The following is a 16,899-nucleotide window of genomic DNA, read 5'->3' as shown; positions in this document are numbered from 1 at the left end:
TTAATGCTAAATTTAAATACTGAATTTACCTCGCGATATAGTACAATTAAAGATTGATTAATCGCGTTATATTATTTGGAATTCAAAAGAAATTTGATTTGAATCTTGACATTTTTTTTTTTTTGCGGCATTAATTTGGTACCTGTTATTCCTATTAAAAAAAGAAATTAATCAAATCCAAGCCAAATGTTAATGACAACACTATTCAGTATTTAATTCAAAGTGAGAGTAAATTATTCGTGTTAATGGGATTTAAATTAAATTTAAATTTAAATTTAAAAGTAATGTTAAATAATGATAAATATTTAGTAGAGAAAAACATTTTACTCTCATTTTTTTATTGCCGTAAAATATATATAGATAATGCGTTTTAAAAAGGGGAAAGTGCTATAAGAAAGTCGAAGTTTCAAATCTGGTAAGCTTAATTTTATTTAATACACTGAAAAAATTACTTAAAAACAAAAACCCAATTTTTAAAAAAATATTTAAGAAACCAAGTTTGAAAATGTGACATCAAATTTGAAAAGAAAATATTAATTTTTTCATGTTTATAAAGAACTAAATCTAATACAGAAATTATCTTAAAAAAATTAAGCTATTATCGTCAGAGTGTGGTATACGTTGAAGGAGTTAGCCGAGTGCTTGAAATTTTATAAATATATTAATACAGCTTAATATATTAATTATTAATATGAAAAAAATATCCTGAAATATGTCATCTATTTTAAAATTTATTTCAAAAAAAAAAAAAGTTCGAATTTTTAAATCATTTATGAATTCAGTCATTTTTAAAAAAAAACGAAAAATCAAATTTCTTCAGAACATACAGTTTTTTATTTTCATTCATTACCATTCACACGATAATGTTTTAATTAAGTTATAATGGCTTAATTTATAATTTATTATAGTTAATATTAACTACTATTAAGCCTTATCAATAAATAAATGAAAAATTAAGAAAACCGAAACCGCAACGCGAGATAATAAAAAATATAGGGAGATAAAAACAACAAACTAAGGACCGCTACCAATACCATCTTGCGAAAAATTTACACGTTATTTCTAGCATTTTTACGTACTATGTACCGTCAACCGTATATGGGGTTCTTCGTTATGATAATTACAACGTAACCCCTTAAATTTGTATTTTAATTCTTACCTTGGATGAGATGAATCCACGGTTAAGACCAAAAAAAAAAATATATTCGAAGCCTGCCAACAAATTGTTCTTAAAAAAACTGTTAAATGAAAAAAGGCTGGACAGTTTTGCGCTTGACAATAAAAATGTCTGACAAATGTTTTAATTCATGAGAAGTCTTCTTAAAATAGGCCAAAATTCGGTAAAATAAGATGGCGCAAGGGTTGGTCTCATATTCCCTATTACTTAAATTGGAGTGAGTAGCCCCTCATTAAGCTACCGCCAGTTAATAGTGAGTAGCTCCTCGATGACTTTGTGCTACAATGATTACCCGTAATAGTTTGTAGCCCCTCAATTAGCTACAGTGCTATAATGATTACCCGTAACCCTTAATAGTGGGTAGCCCCTCGAATGATTACCCGTAAGCCTTAATAGTGGGTAGCCCCTCGAATGATTACCCGTAACCCTTAATAGTGGGTAGCCCCTCGAATGATTACCCGTAACCCTTAATAGTGGGTAGCCCCTCGAATGATTACCCGTAACCCTTAATAGTGGGTAGCCCCTCGATGAGTTTGTGCTAGAATGATTACCCGTAATAGTGAGTAGCCCCTCAATTAGCTACAGTGTTAGAATTATTACCCGTAACACTTAATAGTGAGTAGCCCCTCGATGCGCTACAGTGCTATAATGATTACCCGTAACCCTTAATAGTGAGTAGCCCCTCAATGTGCTAGTGTACTAGAATGATTACCCGTAACCCTTAATAGTGAGTAGCCCCTCTGTGCGACTGAATGTAATTTCCATTTCTTAAGTAGAATTGGTGATTCACGAAACTGCATAGAGAGTTCTTAGAATCCAAGAGAAACCACAAATCAAGATAATGGTTGACACATTCCTCCCTTACCTATAAGGTTCCTAAAGAATAAAATAGCACTATACAATAGCTACCGCGTTCAGAGGTGGCCGTTTCACGGAAAGGGGGGGTGGCGGATATTTGTACAGCCAAGCTTAGTGAAACCCGGAAAATTTCTCGTGAATGCCCAGAGCTCTAACCATGTTGCTTTGTTGTCGCGTCCGGGACTCCGGGCAGTCTGAAAAATATTCCCAGCAGGAGCAAGACCATCCTACCCTTACCACATTCCAACCGACAAAGAAACCCCCAACCCCACTTCGACTTCCATCCCATAACACCCACATCATAGATGTCCATCATACGATGTGGCTAAAAAATCAATACTCACCTTTGACGAGTAACTTGGCCAATATTCATCATAGCAAGAACGCTGGGAATTCTTAGGGTGCCGCAATGATACTTACAGATATGGGAGGAGCTTGTTATATCCCATCTGTGATGTTAACACCCATATCGTAGATGTCCATCATACGATGTGGCTAAAAAAATTAAGACTCACCTTTGACGAGTAACTTGGCCAATATTCATCATAGCACGAACGCTGGGAATTCTTACGGTGCCGCCGCAATGATACTTACAGATATGAGAGGAGCTTGTCATATCCCATCTTTGATGTCTCCATCATCAAAGCGTCATGAGCTAAAAGTTCCAACCTACAATAATATATGCGAACCATATAGGCTTGAAAAACAAAGAGTCACCAACTTTATAACATGGATTTCTTTTATTTACAAGTTTTTGAAATAGGGTATTGTGAATTACCCATGAATAAATAATTGCTATAAAAGCGCCAATAGTTTCTCAGGGGGAGGGAATAGGATAAAGGGGGAAGGGGGCGGGGCGAGAGATAATTAAAATTTCCATTCACGCGTGAGCTCCGAACGAACAAATCGATATATTTTAAAATAATTCGATCATCTTTGGTATATAATTATTTCAATTAATTCATCTATAATCGTTAATTTAATTTAATTTAATTTTCTTTTTTAAAACTGGTTGGTTTATTTCTTTTTGATATTAATTTTCAAAGGGTCTTTAATTAGGGTTTAAAACAATTAATCTTTAATTAGACTTTTAATTAAATTCAAGATAAAATACCATCTATTCGGTAACTAATAACTACCGTCCGTTATTCAACAAACAAACAAATCCAATCAGGAGAAGAGAAGAAAAAAGGAATAAAAGAAAACAAATTAGGCCTAGAATTTTTCTAAACTTAAGTTACAAAGTTACAGGGATTTTGGTTTTCTTTTTTTAACACTTCAACAATTTAAACTCTTTACAAAGTTAAACCTATGTACAATGTTTACAGCAATACTGAATTAATTAACTCTAGATACATTTAATTAATATTATTAATCTTATCGTTAACTACTATAATATATATAATTCTTTTAATGTAATTAAGTATTTACAGATCAAAAAAATATTTCCAGTTTGGGGGGGGGGAATGGGTAAAGGTTAAAGGTTAAGTAAAACGAACGAAAGAACGAAGCGAAATATACTTTATAATAATAATAATAATAATAATTAATTTTGAGCTTTTAAAATTTTATTCACCGGTCAAAAAACGTAACGTAACGTACGTTTATTTTTTAAAAAGGTCCTGGTTGGTTTTAATTTTAATTTTGATTAAATTTAAATTCATTAATTTAACTAACAACTACGAAGCAAGCTTCAATTCTAAGGGTTTAAAATGATACTGACAAAATATGGCTCCTAACGTAGGAGGTCTATCCATAACTCCTAAAACTTCGAGCTGTTTAGGCGTGAGCTGATCGTATGATTTACGATATTCCCGATTAAACGCGGCTGTAATTAAAATAACGAAGAAACCCCCCAATTAGGCTTAGCACTAAACAGTCACGTTGGCGTTATTATAATTAATACTTACTTAAATCAATGTTATCTTGACCCAAAACTGTAAGACAAAGGAATAGTAATTCCCTGTAAATACCATGATGGTTTTTACCTTTTCTCTTTTGTCGTTCCGCAATTAGCGTATTAATTGGCCATAATAGATCATTGCATTGTATTCTCGAAAGAATCTGATTCATTAACCTGCAACAATTAATACATTGAACAGTTTAGTACACGTCATTAAGTCTTAAACGAAACAATGTAACTCGTTTACGTTTTCGAGATATTTTTATCTTCGGGATTCAAGGCGTGTATTAACGCTGTCCCTTTAAAATTTAAAACAATTTCAAATTAATATTAAATGCTATTGCAACGTTTGCAAAAGGTTTAACGTAACGTACCAGTTTGCCCGTATAATTGGTACATGGGTAATCCCATATCTTCGTGTAATCTAACATTATCCCATAGACAATGTATAGACACGTTTCTAGTATCGGCTTTTTGCCAGGCAATCGGTATCTCTCTAATACCTACGATCGATTTAGCTCTAAGACTGAGTCCAGGAAGATGCGACGGAACATTGATGCGAGTAAAATACCAAATCTACAAACCCCAAGAGATACGAAATGTTCAAGTGGACATCGAGGGAAAACTTAATTACTAATCTTACAAGGTTCCAATAAATTATAGGGTGCTGGTCCACAAACTCTGGTTTAGTTAAACTATCATCGCCTTCGTGATCTAGGACATTTTCAACCTCTTTACGAAGAACTAACGGACTTAGATACGGAACTGTTATGGGTTCAATATGAATTGGACTCGTATCAACGCCCAAAAGAAACATTGCCTTTAAACCAGTGTCGCGGTTTTTAATATTATTATCGTCTGAGGAAATTTGTTGACTGAATGGGGCCACCGCTTCGGTAATTACCAGAGGAGGGGAAGACATTCCATTGATTGGAACAGATGAACTAGTCTTTTTGGCAAGCTAAAGTCCCGATAGTTTCGTTAAAAACCAATAATTTCACTCGCGAAAGAACTAAGAAGAACTTACTATCTCTCCATTTGAATTTCCCAAATCGATCAAATCCTTTTCTGGACTTTTTTGCGGACTATCGAGAGGGGAATCCCGTGGCAGACTTCTCTTATCAAACTGGCTATCTTCGAAAAGCATAAAATTATCGTGGCTATCGATGCTGTCCATTTTCATCACATTTATAGTATCATCTTTAGGCGGTAATTTCTTTTCCACAATTTCTGGCATGAAAAGTGGCGTTTCGTTAACAGGAACTGGCGTTAGTATGTTTTTGTACGACTGATCAACGTCCAAAGGACTGTCCATCTCGGGGATGATGGGTGGTTTTGGAGTTGGGCAAGAATTAGGCGCGGTTTGGGAGAAGCTACGAACACTCTCTTGCGAATGGGCCGGAGTTAAAAGCGATTCTCTCGAACCATTGATTCTCAAGTCCTGAAAAAAGGTTTTTGTTACGTTGATCTATGATTAGGATGGGTTGAAAACCTTTACCTTGATTTTCACAGTCATAAGTGGAACGAAACTAGCTTTGCAATAAGTACATTGCGTGTTCAAGTTTGAATCATCCGCTGACCATCCTTCCATTATCTCTTCGTCATATAAGAGAGAGGAACAAGTTCCGCAACGTGACAATGTACTTAAAGATATATCCAAAGCAACCTTGGATGACGGTTTGTCCACAAAGTCAAATACTTCCTCTTGCAAGATTTGGAAGCTTGCTGGAAAGACATTGCGGTTAAGTGGTAATCACCCGCTGCAAAAATTGACGAGGTATTTACCGAAATGAATAAATCCATTACTGCCCTTTCGTTGCCAAGGAGATTCCCTTAGCATCTGTTCAATGACAGTAGGATCTTCAAAACTAGCGCCTGTTAAACTTTCTTCGCTTCTTAAACTTCGACTCAAGTAGTCCACGCTGGTCCTTCTACTAGCTGAAGCGGAGGCTGTTGCCGATGTTGTTCCGTAACCATTGGTTGGTCCATTAGAGGTTCCTTCTCCTTCGCATACGGTCAACCAATCTAAATCATTTTTGGACATTGATAGAGATACTCCTTTAGTCGGTGTAGCTGAAGCCGATATAGTTTGTTTCATCTCGTTAATTTTGGTCGCCATCGTGTTAGCCGCGTATTTAATCCCCTCGAAGAGTTCCGTATGTCTGGAAGCTAGTTTTGACAAGCCAGCAACTGACGCGGAACTAGTGATAAACCTCGCTGGACTCAGGTTAACATTCGATTCATTGCCACTGAAACGAGACATAGCAGACGCCTCGGTGCAATGTGGTAGGGTTGAACTTCGAGTTAGCGTCTTATTATCAGTTGCAGTGTTTGAATCAGTACTGTCGGCGACTTCTTCAGCCGCCGTATGTGACAACGATCTCTTTCTACCAAATTGGGCGTCGTGGAATGTTGAGCTGCGCGTTACTTTGTTTGGAGAATTTTTAGATGCTGATTTGTCATTGTTACCCGAATTTTTCCACCTAAAACTGTGTCTAAATGAAGTAGCCATGCGAGACAAACCACCCGTTCCGAAGAATTCGATAGCGTCTTGTAGAGGCGAGAATGTATTGTCCGCTTGAAGATCAATGGATGATACGCTGGTTTTTCTGTCATTATACGGACTTTCGCTTCTCGCTTTATTTTCTATTAAAGACGCTTTACGATAAGGCGTATGAGATTCTGCGGATGGTTTACCGACCGGTATGTTAGGTGTCCTCGGTCTTGGTAAAATACTAGGGGTTTTAACAGCGGATAACGGATCCTTGCCATCATTGATCCTTTCTACTTCCTCCTCTTCGTCTAATTCAGCTTCGGATTCTTCCTTAAAACTGGCCAAGTTGAAGATTGAGTTGATGGCTTTCACAACGGAGATACCACCATTAGGTTGTTTCTCCGCGTTACTCCCTTCTTTATACACGATGGTAACAGTGTCATCTTGTTCCAAGTACTCAATGGGATCGCTACCACCTTTTTCATCTCGTAATTTTTGAATGATTTGATCGTCATTCCCGAAACTATTCGATCTGAGGATTTCGCTCGAAGTGTCGGCTTCGTTTATTGGACGGTTTTTCTGGGGGGTCGCTTCGGATTCGGAAGTAGTGTGGCTTCTAGCGTATAGCCTCATTGGATGGGTACGGTGATCACCCGCGCTTTTGTGTCTTCTTCTAGGTTGTTGAAGTTTGGAGCCAATTTCCAATTCTTCCAAGACAGCCGGGTAACTCGACATGAGGACACCCGCCGGGCTATCAACAGCCGCGTCATGAAGGTGGTTCAGACTTCCCAAACTGTTAGCCGAAATTCTGACGATGCTCCCAACCCTACTGCGAAACGCGTCTGAATCGGTGAAATCAAGTTCGGTAAATTTTAAACTTCTGGCTGCGGAAGGGCGTCGATTTTTTAAGGAAGAACTGCTATTTGGAGTCACATTTTCCAATGGATGAGACACGTGAGAAGTGTCACCATTTGTTGCAGGCGTAGGAGTTGCTTCTTCTTCTTCGGGTGGTCCGGAGAGTTCCGAAGATACATCCATGGACAATCTTAAATTGCTATTAGTGGCTTCGTCTTGAACCATGGAACTATAACCACCATCCGATTGTCCACCGGAACTAGTTTGGTCATCAACTTTGGAAGAATCTGGGACAAAATCGTCATCTTTGGTTTCCTCGACGGTTAAGCAAGCGTTGCCTTGTATAGCCTCCTCTTTAATGGGCCTCATGACAACGCCATCAACGTCTTCGTCAATACTGCTTGTTCTACTAACACCATCATCGTAATCTAACTCGGAACCAATTGACTGAGACCTCCTACACCTATCTTTCGCGGCTTTTCGGAATTTTGAGACACCCACGATAACATTCCTTAATTTTGCCCACATATCCGCCGCTCTAAAGTCACCCGATGGCCACTGGCTTTCCAAGACAGCCTACAAGTAAAGATAAATACCATTTTTCGCCTTTCTGAAGCCAGGGTAACTTATAACGTACCTTATTGTAATATCCGTAAGTAATTGCATTAGGTTGGACATTATTGTGTTTCATTTCCCATAAAACTTTAACGGCAAGTACCGGTTTACTGTACTGTCCGCAAAGCAACATTAATACTCTATAACACACTTCGTCTTGCGGTCGAAGTTGCAACTTTCTCATCATAACTAGCACCTGGTTAGCCGTTTTAAGCGCCTTAACCTTTGAAGATGAGTTTTTAACATAGGCTGGTAAGTGAATGAACCATAAGCTAAATGAATAACTTAGAAGGCATCTAAAAGTGTCAATAAACCGCGCTGTGTAAGTCGCAACATTGAATTCTTAAACATAAACTAATCTTACTTGGCCCACATAACCGGGGTTTCAGCTTGTTTTCTGGCAATTTTTTGGGCTAACTTAATTTCCTGTTTTGTGCGTCGACCAATTGGACTGTTAGCTGGCAAGAGAGCCGGACTGGCGAGTAGATTTTTCTTGGCACCCAACTTTAAGAGGCAAGTAGCGGGATGACGGTGAAATAAATCAGTTTTCAGGGTACCAAACGATTGGTAACTATAGGTAGGAGGCGGTGTGGTGTTTCCCAAGGCGGAAGGTGGTTCGGGAGGCGCTATAAAGACTGTCGTATCCGTTTGTTGCGAACCATCAAACTCTAAAAGCCGTACGTCGGAAGATTCACCACCCTGATCAACTTTCTCCGTACATTCATCGAAAAAAGCCAAACTGGCGTCTTTATCCGATACGAAAGACCTTTCTTCAATGAAACGCGTAAACATTTGAGTTTTCATCATCTTCATATAAAACCTATGGTAAGCTTTATCTCGACTTTTTACAAACCCTAGAGTGAATTTTAAGATTTTATTCGTAAATTCGTTTTTACATCCAATGAAAACCAGGGTTCAAAAAAAAAACCCCCCTGCCCAACGGGTTTTATTGGGTTTATGGGTTTTTTATCTTTAGCAGCTGCGTGCCTTTAACTATCTTTAAAATGAAATTATTCTAGCATTCAAATTCATCAATATTGAAGATCTTAGTGATGGGATATGGTTACTTTTATCAAGAAGCTATATCTAGTTTATTAGGGAGAAGATATAAGATGCCTAAGTATTCGCGCGCCATAGTCCCAGTCCCCCTCTCAAAATACAAGGGGGGACGTAAAAGAAGGCCGGGCTATTTCGCTTCTCCACAGTCGGAAAATGCGCAATTTTCGTCATTCGCGTCGCGCTGACGTGGGTTTTCAAGAACCAATTAGATGTTTATTTATTTATTTGGACTAGATACGTACAAGCAAGCCGTAGGCTTTTGAGGTACGGACGAAATATGGTTGTAACATTAGTAAACAGATATTGGAATTAAATGAACAAAGTGCTTATAAGTAATTGATGAGAGATTTTAACATGAGAATAGTAAAAAACATTAAGAATTAAATGAACAAAAACATTAAGAATTAAATGCTGGTTGTAATTTAGAGGCGGGGATTAACTCCGGGCCTACGTTTGGACTGGAGATAAAGCTAGAAATGTGGCGAATTTATACCTTCTCCCTAGTAAACTAGATATCACTTCTTGGTTTTACTAAGTGGGGTTTTTTTTGGTGGGCTTTTTATGCTAGGTTATACCCAATAAAGTCCGTGAGTTTTTTTTTGAGCTGGGTTTTTTAATTGGAACCCTGCACAAAACCCGACAAACCTTGAAAGTTAAATAGCGAGCTGGGGTCAGTTGTGCCGGCCTTTGGCGCGCTGGTTATAGGTAATAGATACGATCTAAAATCTTTCAAAATGGCTGCCATAAATCTCAGAAAAGCCTCTTGAATCTCAATTTCGAGTTCCCTTTGATTTACTTTCATTCTAAAATCTAAATCATACGGCGCCATATCGGAACCTCTTGGGCTTTTAACCCCATGATGAGCGTACATCGATATTGCGTTGTGTCTTAATTTTTCGTGTAACACTTGCAATGCATTACGTAAAACTCTGCCCGGCCTTTTGGGTAATACTTTAGTACTCAACCATTTTTTGTCATCGGGTCTGATAAAATATAAATAAATCCGCGTTAGATTCGTGTAAATCTTCACAACAGGACGTGTGTACTACGCACATGTAAATGTTATTCGTGTCAAGATCGATACATATGACGTCAGTTGGTGGATCGTATAAGTCGAAATACCTCGAATCGACCCCGACAATATAGGGTAATGGAGCGCTTAATACATCTGAGAGCCCTAATGGGCATAATGGAATGTAGGGACATTGCCAGTGGAACGGAAACATGAGCTAATTAACGATTAAAAACGTTTAAAACCTTATTTTAATGAAGTATAAGCGGGGTTGGTTCATTACCATAACAACGGCTTCCGCTACGCTAGTAAGCACATCGGGTCGTAGAGAATGAAATAACATTTTTTGTTCAGTCATTGCAAAAAGTAATACCATTAAACAATTATCAGCCCTCAAATTGCGTAAAAGCTGAATGAAGGATGCGCCACTATTTGACAAAAAAATTGGGATCAAACGACTTTTATTTATTTTATTATTATTCGATGGTACCTTAATGGTAATAAGGTATCTTGAGGTTGCGTTAGACTTATCATATCTTCCGGAAGTTGTATTAAAATTCTGGGTCTTTGAGGTGATGGAAACGGTACGTCCAACATAAAATGCGAGACGTAACGTTCAATTGGTAGCTTATGATTCCCAGTTTTGGACATTTTATGAAGATATCTTAGAAATTTTTCAAAAGTGTCGAAAAAAGGCCAACGTGATAGAAGACAAATACTCTTATTGGCGTGAATTTCGAATTGATTTTCATTTTTGCCAGAAACATTTCGATACAGCTCTTGTTTTTGAGCTACGGTTAATTTTTCTTTTGGGTATAATTCGTAAAAGGTTATGGCTGAACCATAAACCTTTTCAGCGTCGTAAGAGGTTAGGACAAAGGTTGAAAATACGGGGTAAGGTTGATCGGCTTTTAGAGGCCAACATTCAACCGACGCACCCATAGGTAAACAAAATAGAGCTACAGATTCGGGTAGCGGAAAACTCGTGTAATCTTCCAATGGAAACCTTCCCAATACCGCTAGAAAATTTAATTCATTTTAAGTTAGTTTCGCTTGGAAATAAATTAGCTAAAAACCCAGCCACCCAGGTCATGTGAAATGGGCCTAATGTTTCAAATGGTGCGGACCATTTTATTTTATTATTTGCGTTAGCGTACGTCTTACATTTTGTTTTTAAGTTAGGGCCAGAATAATTGTAGTTATCTCGGCAGATAAAAGTACAGCTAGACATTTGGTCCAAAAGTTTCCTCTAACTTGTTTTTTTGAACTACACATAAGAGGGTCTATTTTTTAGGCTAGCACTCTAGAACTATTGGAGGATGTAGAGGCTTAATTTTATGCGCTGATAAAGAAAGAGGAAGAATGATAAGAGTTCCAAGTTGCAGTGTTTTAACAGTCAGATAGACTAATTTCCTTTCGAAAACTAATAATTATTTCCCTCTGATGAAATACTACAATTTTCTTACATCGTGCGTGACTTATAGCAAGCAACGTAGTATAATAGTTACATTTTTTTTAGGTAATTTCAATGTCACTATGTCGAAAATTTTACATATAAACAAATGGTATATACTCTTTTGTAGTACAAAGTTTAAAATGAAATTCAGGTCCTCCATATAAAAAAATATATCCAAAAGTACATAGATATAAATAAAGTACACTTCGCTGAAACTTGCTCGCGACATGTGATATGAGAAGCCCTCCTTTATCTCAGAATAGTGTCGTCGTCCCTCGGCCGTGGCACAGGAAGGGCCGGAAATAAGCACAGGACACTGTCCAATAAATTTTTTAAATATCCCATATAAACTAAGGGGGTCACTGGACAGTTGACCAATAAATTTTTCCGAAGTTTTGATAGCTTGACTATGAAGATGCGACACTATTTTTGCACACTCCATTGGATTGGATAATGTACAATAAGAAATTTTTCTTATTTCCGGCCCTGGGCACAGCGAACAAGCCGTGAATATGCTCATGAAGTAGCAGATGCTAGCTAGCTCTAGTACCAAAAATTAACGTTTGGATCGCCAGCATCATGTACTACTTTCTAAGCAGGGCCGGAAATAAGCACAGGACACTGGACATTGTCCAATAAAATTTTAAAATGTCCTATATTTTTTTAAAAAACTAAGGGGGTCACAGGACGGTTGACCAGTAAATTTTTCCGAAGTTTTTATAGCTTGACTATGAAGGCGCGACACAATTTTTCGCACTGCAGTGGACAATGTCCTATAAATTTTCCTGTCAAAGGGGGCATCACTGGACACATGTCCTATTAGAAATTTTTCTTATTTCCGGCCCTGTTTCTAAGTTTCTATAAACCTATGACGTCAAGAAGCTCTTCCCTGATTGGTTAGTTGATGTAGGCGGTTAAGCAGGGAATTGTTAATGAAGTGCACTTTTTGTTTTTATATCTATACACTTTTGATATATCTTAAAGAGTTAAAAATTGATCATTTTAAAGTGGAAATTCATCACGATAACTTAATCAAATTTAATCTTTATGACAATTAGTCATAGATAGATGCATTTCACATGATCTGAGTGTATAACTAGAGTGCGAGTCAAAGTCAAACCTGGTTTATAGGATAAAGAATCGGGTCTATTCATAGATTTCTTATAGCAAATAAATACATCGGAGCCAACCTTTAATAACAATAAGCAAAATATTTATTTATTTTTTCTTTCAAAGTAATTGCGAGGGAATATAATTTTCAGTGGGAGACTTACCATTCCTTTATTTAAGTTTTTGTCAATTTTGTTAAATGCATGAGGTGGGGTTTCACCCTTTATAAATTTAAAGAAAAACTTTCTGTTAAGTCCTTGATATTTATGATAGATAGCTATTTTTAAGAATTTCTAAATTTAATCCAACCTTATTGGTTAAAATGACGCATATGTTTGTAACGACCAATTTGTTGCAAGGGGCAGTTTCGGGTGCTCTCCGATACGTTAAAAACAATCTGGATCCAGTGTTACTTATGTTGGCCGGTCTACCATACGGTGTAGTGTAAACTACTTGGCTGTCAGCCATTACTCGCTCTTTAGCTTCGCATAAAACGCTATGAAAAGCAGTTTTATTTGACAATTAGCTGACCACAAAATTGCTCATAAGGTTTTTGTATTTTTAATATTTAAATTATAACAGGACTAAATAAGCATCAAAATTGGATTTTTCTTGATTTTGAATCCATTTTATGGAATTTTTCGGACAAACTCTTGACCTTGTTAAAAGTTTGATAAAACTTGCTGGGAACCCCCCCCCCCCCCAAAAAAAATATGCAAATGATAAGGTATAAGCGGTTTTCAAACAAGTCTTAGCTACAACAGGCGAAATATATTGGACGTGATGAAAAACAGTTTTATTTGACAATTAGCTGACCACAACATTGCTCATGAGGTGTATAAACAACAGGTTTTGTAGTTTTGATGTTTGAATTATAAAAGGACTAAATAAGCATTAAAATTGGATTTTTCTTGATTCTGAATCCATTTTATTATTGAATTTTAAGAGATAAACTCTTGACCTTGTTAAAAGTTTGATAAAATTTGCTGGAAACCCCCAAAACAATATGCAAATGATAAGGTATAAGCGGTTTTCAAATAAGTCTTAGCTACAACAGGCGAAATATATTGGACGTGATGAAAAGCAGTTTTATTTGACAATTAGCTGACCAAAATTGCTCATGAAGTATTATATAGATACATGGTATAAGCAAGAAGTGATATTTAATTTATTAGGGAGAAGGTATAAGATGCCAAAGTATTCGCGCGCCATAGTCCCAGTCCCCCTTTCAAAATACAAGGGGGGACGTAAAAGGAGGCCGGGCTATTTCGCCTCTCCTCAGTCGGAAAATACAAGTAATTTCAAGAACCAATGAGATGCTGGTTGTAATTTAAGGCGGCGGGGATTAACTCCGGACCTACTTTTGGACTGGAGATAAAGCTGGAAATTTATACCTTCTCCATATTAAACTAGATATCACTTCTTGGTATAAGCAGCCATAAACTAACAGGTATTGTATTTCTTTAATGTTTAAATTATAACAGGACTAAATAAGCATGAAAATTGGATTTTTCTTGATTCTGAATCCATTTTATTATTGAATTTTGGGAGATAAACTCTTGACCTTAAAAATTAATAAAATTTACGCGAAACCCCTCAAAAAAATATGCAAATGATAAGGTATAAGCGGTTTTCGGCAAACAAGTTTTAGCTACAACAAGCAATATATCTTGGATTATGACATCATATTAATAACTTTTGATTTATTTTTTTTTTTTTACACCCCAAATGAAAGATTCTAAATCAATCACGTTTTTGGTTATATTATATTGCGAAACAGGATGAGAGATTAATTTTGACGATTGTCTGTCTTCTTATTAAGTTATCGCGCCCCAACCAAAAATGCACCAGTTTAAGCGTCACCAAGCTAGCTGATAATAATTATTTTACAAGTGCCTGATAAACGGGAATGTAGTAACGTGGTGGGGCCTTAACTAACTACGAATGAAATTGATCTGACTCACATTTAAGGTTAGGTTATTAATAGCTTGCCTTGATAACAACCAAAAAATCAGATACTTAATTTAAATTTTATGCAGCTTAAGCGGAAATTATCACGTAATTAATTTGATTTATTTAAATGAAACCATAATGCATATGCTTAAAAATATTAAAGTAGCTTATAAGCTTATAAAAATAGCCTTGACTAAATTGAACACTTAAAGGAAAAGTCAGGTAACATAACATTATACCAAGAAGTGATATCTAGTTTATTAGGGAGAAGGTATAAATTCGACACATTTCCAGTTTTATCTCCAGTCCAAACGTATAGTAGGTCCGGAGTTAATCCCCGCCTCTAAATTACAACCAGCATCTCATTGGTTCTTAAAACTCACGTCAGCGCGACGCGAATGACGAAAATTACAGTCATATTTTCCGACTGAGGAGAGGCGAAATAGCCCGGCCTCCTTTTACGCCCCCCCCCCCTTGTATTTTGAAAGGGAGACTGGGACTATGGCGCGCGAATACTTAGGCATCTTATACCTTCTCCCTAGTAAACTAGATATCAGTTCTTGATTATACCTTAAACAAAATAAATGATTTCTTATTACAAAATAATTAGCATTTTTAATTAGTCTTAAAAACGAGGCCGCCATTGGTTTGGTGGCGTCTGCTAGCCTGAACCTCTTACCCTTATATGGCATTGGTTGAATTCTCACAGGCTGAGAGGTTAGGTAGGGTAAGGTCATGGTTTGGGCTAGCAGACACCACTAAAGCAATGGCGGCACAGTACTCCTCATTTTTAAGACTAATTAACTAATTATTTTGGTATAAGAGTTCATTTATTTTTCCTTTTATATTTAGAAAAAGGTCATTCTTGTTACATGACCTTTTCCTTTACCAAAAACACAGATTTTTAATTTAAACTTTATGCAGTTTAAGCAGAATTTATCGCGTAATTAATTTGATTTATTTAAATGAAAACATAATGCACATGCTTAAAATTAGTTTATAAGCTTATAAAAATAGCCTTGTCTAAATTGAACACTTAATATATAAAACTGATTAAGATAGTATAATAAAAACTTATCATGCACTTTATAATATGATTATCTTTAATTCAGTTCAGTTCTACATAAAATTAGGCATCCTTTAAGCAGAATTAATTTAAAAAATTAACTATGAATTCCTGAAGCAATGAAAATTTGTTTTTTGTCTTTAATCTTTTGGCATAATCAGTTTAAAACTACACCTATTTAGCTTAGAAATAATGGGAATGAACGATTCGGACTTACCCAATATCCACAAGTGGAGGTTTATCCCTTCCTCTTCTATAACAGAAATAAATGCTGGGGGTCCTTAGACCCCCATGGTTCAAATCAGCTGGAAAACCAGTAGGAGTCACTTCTATACACTGATATCCAATGGGCACCTGTTCCCCTTGACTTCTAATAATCACAGTCACATCCGTAATAGGTAATAGAGAGCTGGACTCTTTTGGTTCTTGAGAAAGTGAGGAAAAATCCTCTAACAACTCCGGATCTTTGTCTGGTAGTCCAGCCACCACAAAATAGTCCGCTACTCTTTTTTCTTCCATTTTTATCAATTTTACGGGCAAAATAGATGAGAAATAGACATTTGCATGTCTTTATCTTTGAAAAACCCTGCAAAAAATGAAAGGGAAAATAAATTAGAGCATTTAAAACAGCATTTATGATCTCAAGGCCAAAATTTTTATTTCAGGTCAAATTTAAACTATATTTAATGTTCTTAAAAGATACTTAATTGTAAAATTTGTATTTACTTTTAAAAAAGGATGATAGAATAAAATTTGGGAGAAGATGACCCAGACAAACAGTTTTAAATAATTGATATCTTTAACCACTACTAAATTTTGCAATGGATATAAAAAAATTCTTAAGTCACAAGGCGTCAACATCAAAGAAAAACGCCGATCTATGACTCATTCGCCATTATTATCTATTTTTTTTATTAGAGACAAGGCCCACAGGCTATGGTCAATCGAACCGAGGGTTAGCTTAGAACTACTAATTTTGGGTCACCTTTCTGGGCCACGTAAAATGTAATTTAGTTTTAATGAACTTACGTCGACACTGTTGAAACATTGATGTAGTCACCTTGGAATCATTTACGACACATTAATTAAGCCTTAGTAATTAACAAACGAGAGTCATTCGCAATAACGCTGCCTGCTCTCGCACTTTTTCAACGAAGCCAAGTTTCTCCGCTCCATAAGCTTGGCGCCATGTGCGTATTTTCTCTCACCAAAATCTCCCGCCAAAAGTTTGAATTCCCATAATCTTAAAACCACGAAAATATTCCAGTTGAAGCAATTAGTAAACGGAATTTCATACTTTAATAGAATTTTTTATTGTTCAAAGATAAGTTATAAATAGTT

General features: G+C 36.4%; 1 protein-coding gene across 1 annotated transcript; it reads right to left on the bottom strand.

Moving 5' to 3' along the window:
• Window positions 1–2,753: 2,753 nt before the first annotated feature.
• On the bottom strand, window positions 2,754–16,743 carry Crag (DENN domain-containing protein Crag). The gene is made up of 19 exons (XM_089848651.1): window positions 16,588–16,743; window positions 15,776–16,144; window positions 12,849–13,035; window positions 12,704–12,760; window positions 12,550–12,619; window positions 10,464–10,992; window positions 10,257–10,401; window positions 10,015–10,190; window positions 9,607–9,944; window positions 8,267–8,756; window positions 7,925–8,198; window positions 5,724–7,863; window positions 5,437–5,663; window positions 4,966–5,379; window positions 4,582–4,899; window positions 4,313–4,514; window positions 4,186–4,237; window positions 3,946–4,112; window positions 2,754–3,863 (listed from the first exon to the last, which is right to left on the bottom strand). Exons 2-19 carry the CDS (start codon window positions 16,075–16,077, stop codon window positions 3,715–3,717), a joined length of 6,237 nt encoding a protein of 2,078 aa, XP_089704777.1. The 5' UTR covers window positions 16,078–16,144; window positions 16,588–16,743; the 3' UTR covers window positions 2,754–3,714.
• Between the last annotated feature and the right edge of the window lie 156 nt (window positions 16,744–16,899).

This window comes from Phalangium opilio, unplaced genomic scaffold, assembly GCF_054372755.1.
Source record: "Phalangium opilio isolate 3A_F unplaced genomic scaffold, DU_Popi_V2 ptg000082l_1, whole genome shotgun sequence".
NCBI classification, from domain to species: Eukaryota; Metazoa; Arthropoda; class Arachnida; order Opiliones; family Phalangiidae; genus Phalangium; species Phalangium opilio.
This window is presented reverse-complemented; position numbering and strand designations above follow the sequence as displayed.

Bases quoted from the DNA above. Each gene is read 5' to 3' on its own strand.
- Crag (XM_089848651.1), bottom strand. From the start codon at position 16,077: ATGGAAGAAAAAAGAGTAGCGGACTATTTTGTGGTGGCTGGACTACCA. The intron at 13,036-15,775 runs GTAAGTCCGAAT...TGCTTTTCATAG, and splicing joins CCTCCACTTGTGGATATTGG to CGTTTTATGCGAAGCTAAAG. The intron at 7,864-7,924 runs GTACGTTATAAG...CTTTACTTGTAG, and splicing joins CTTACGGATATTACAATAAG to GCTGTCTTGGAAAGCCAGTG.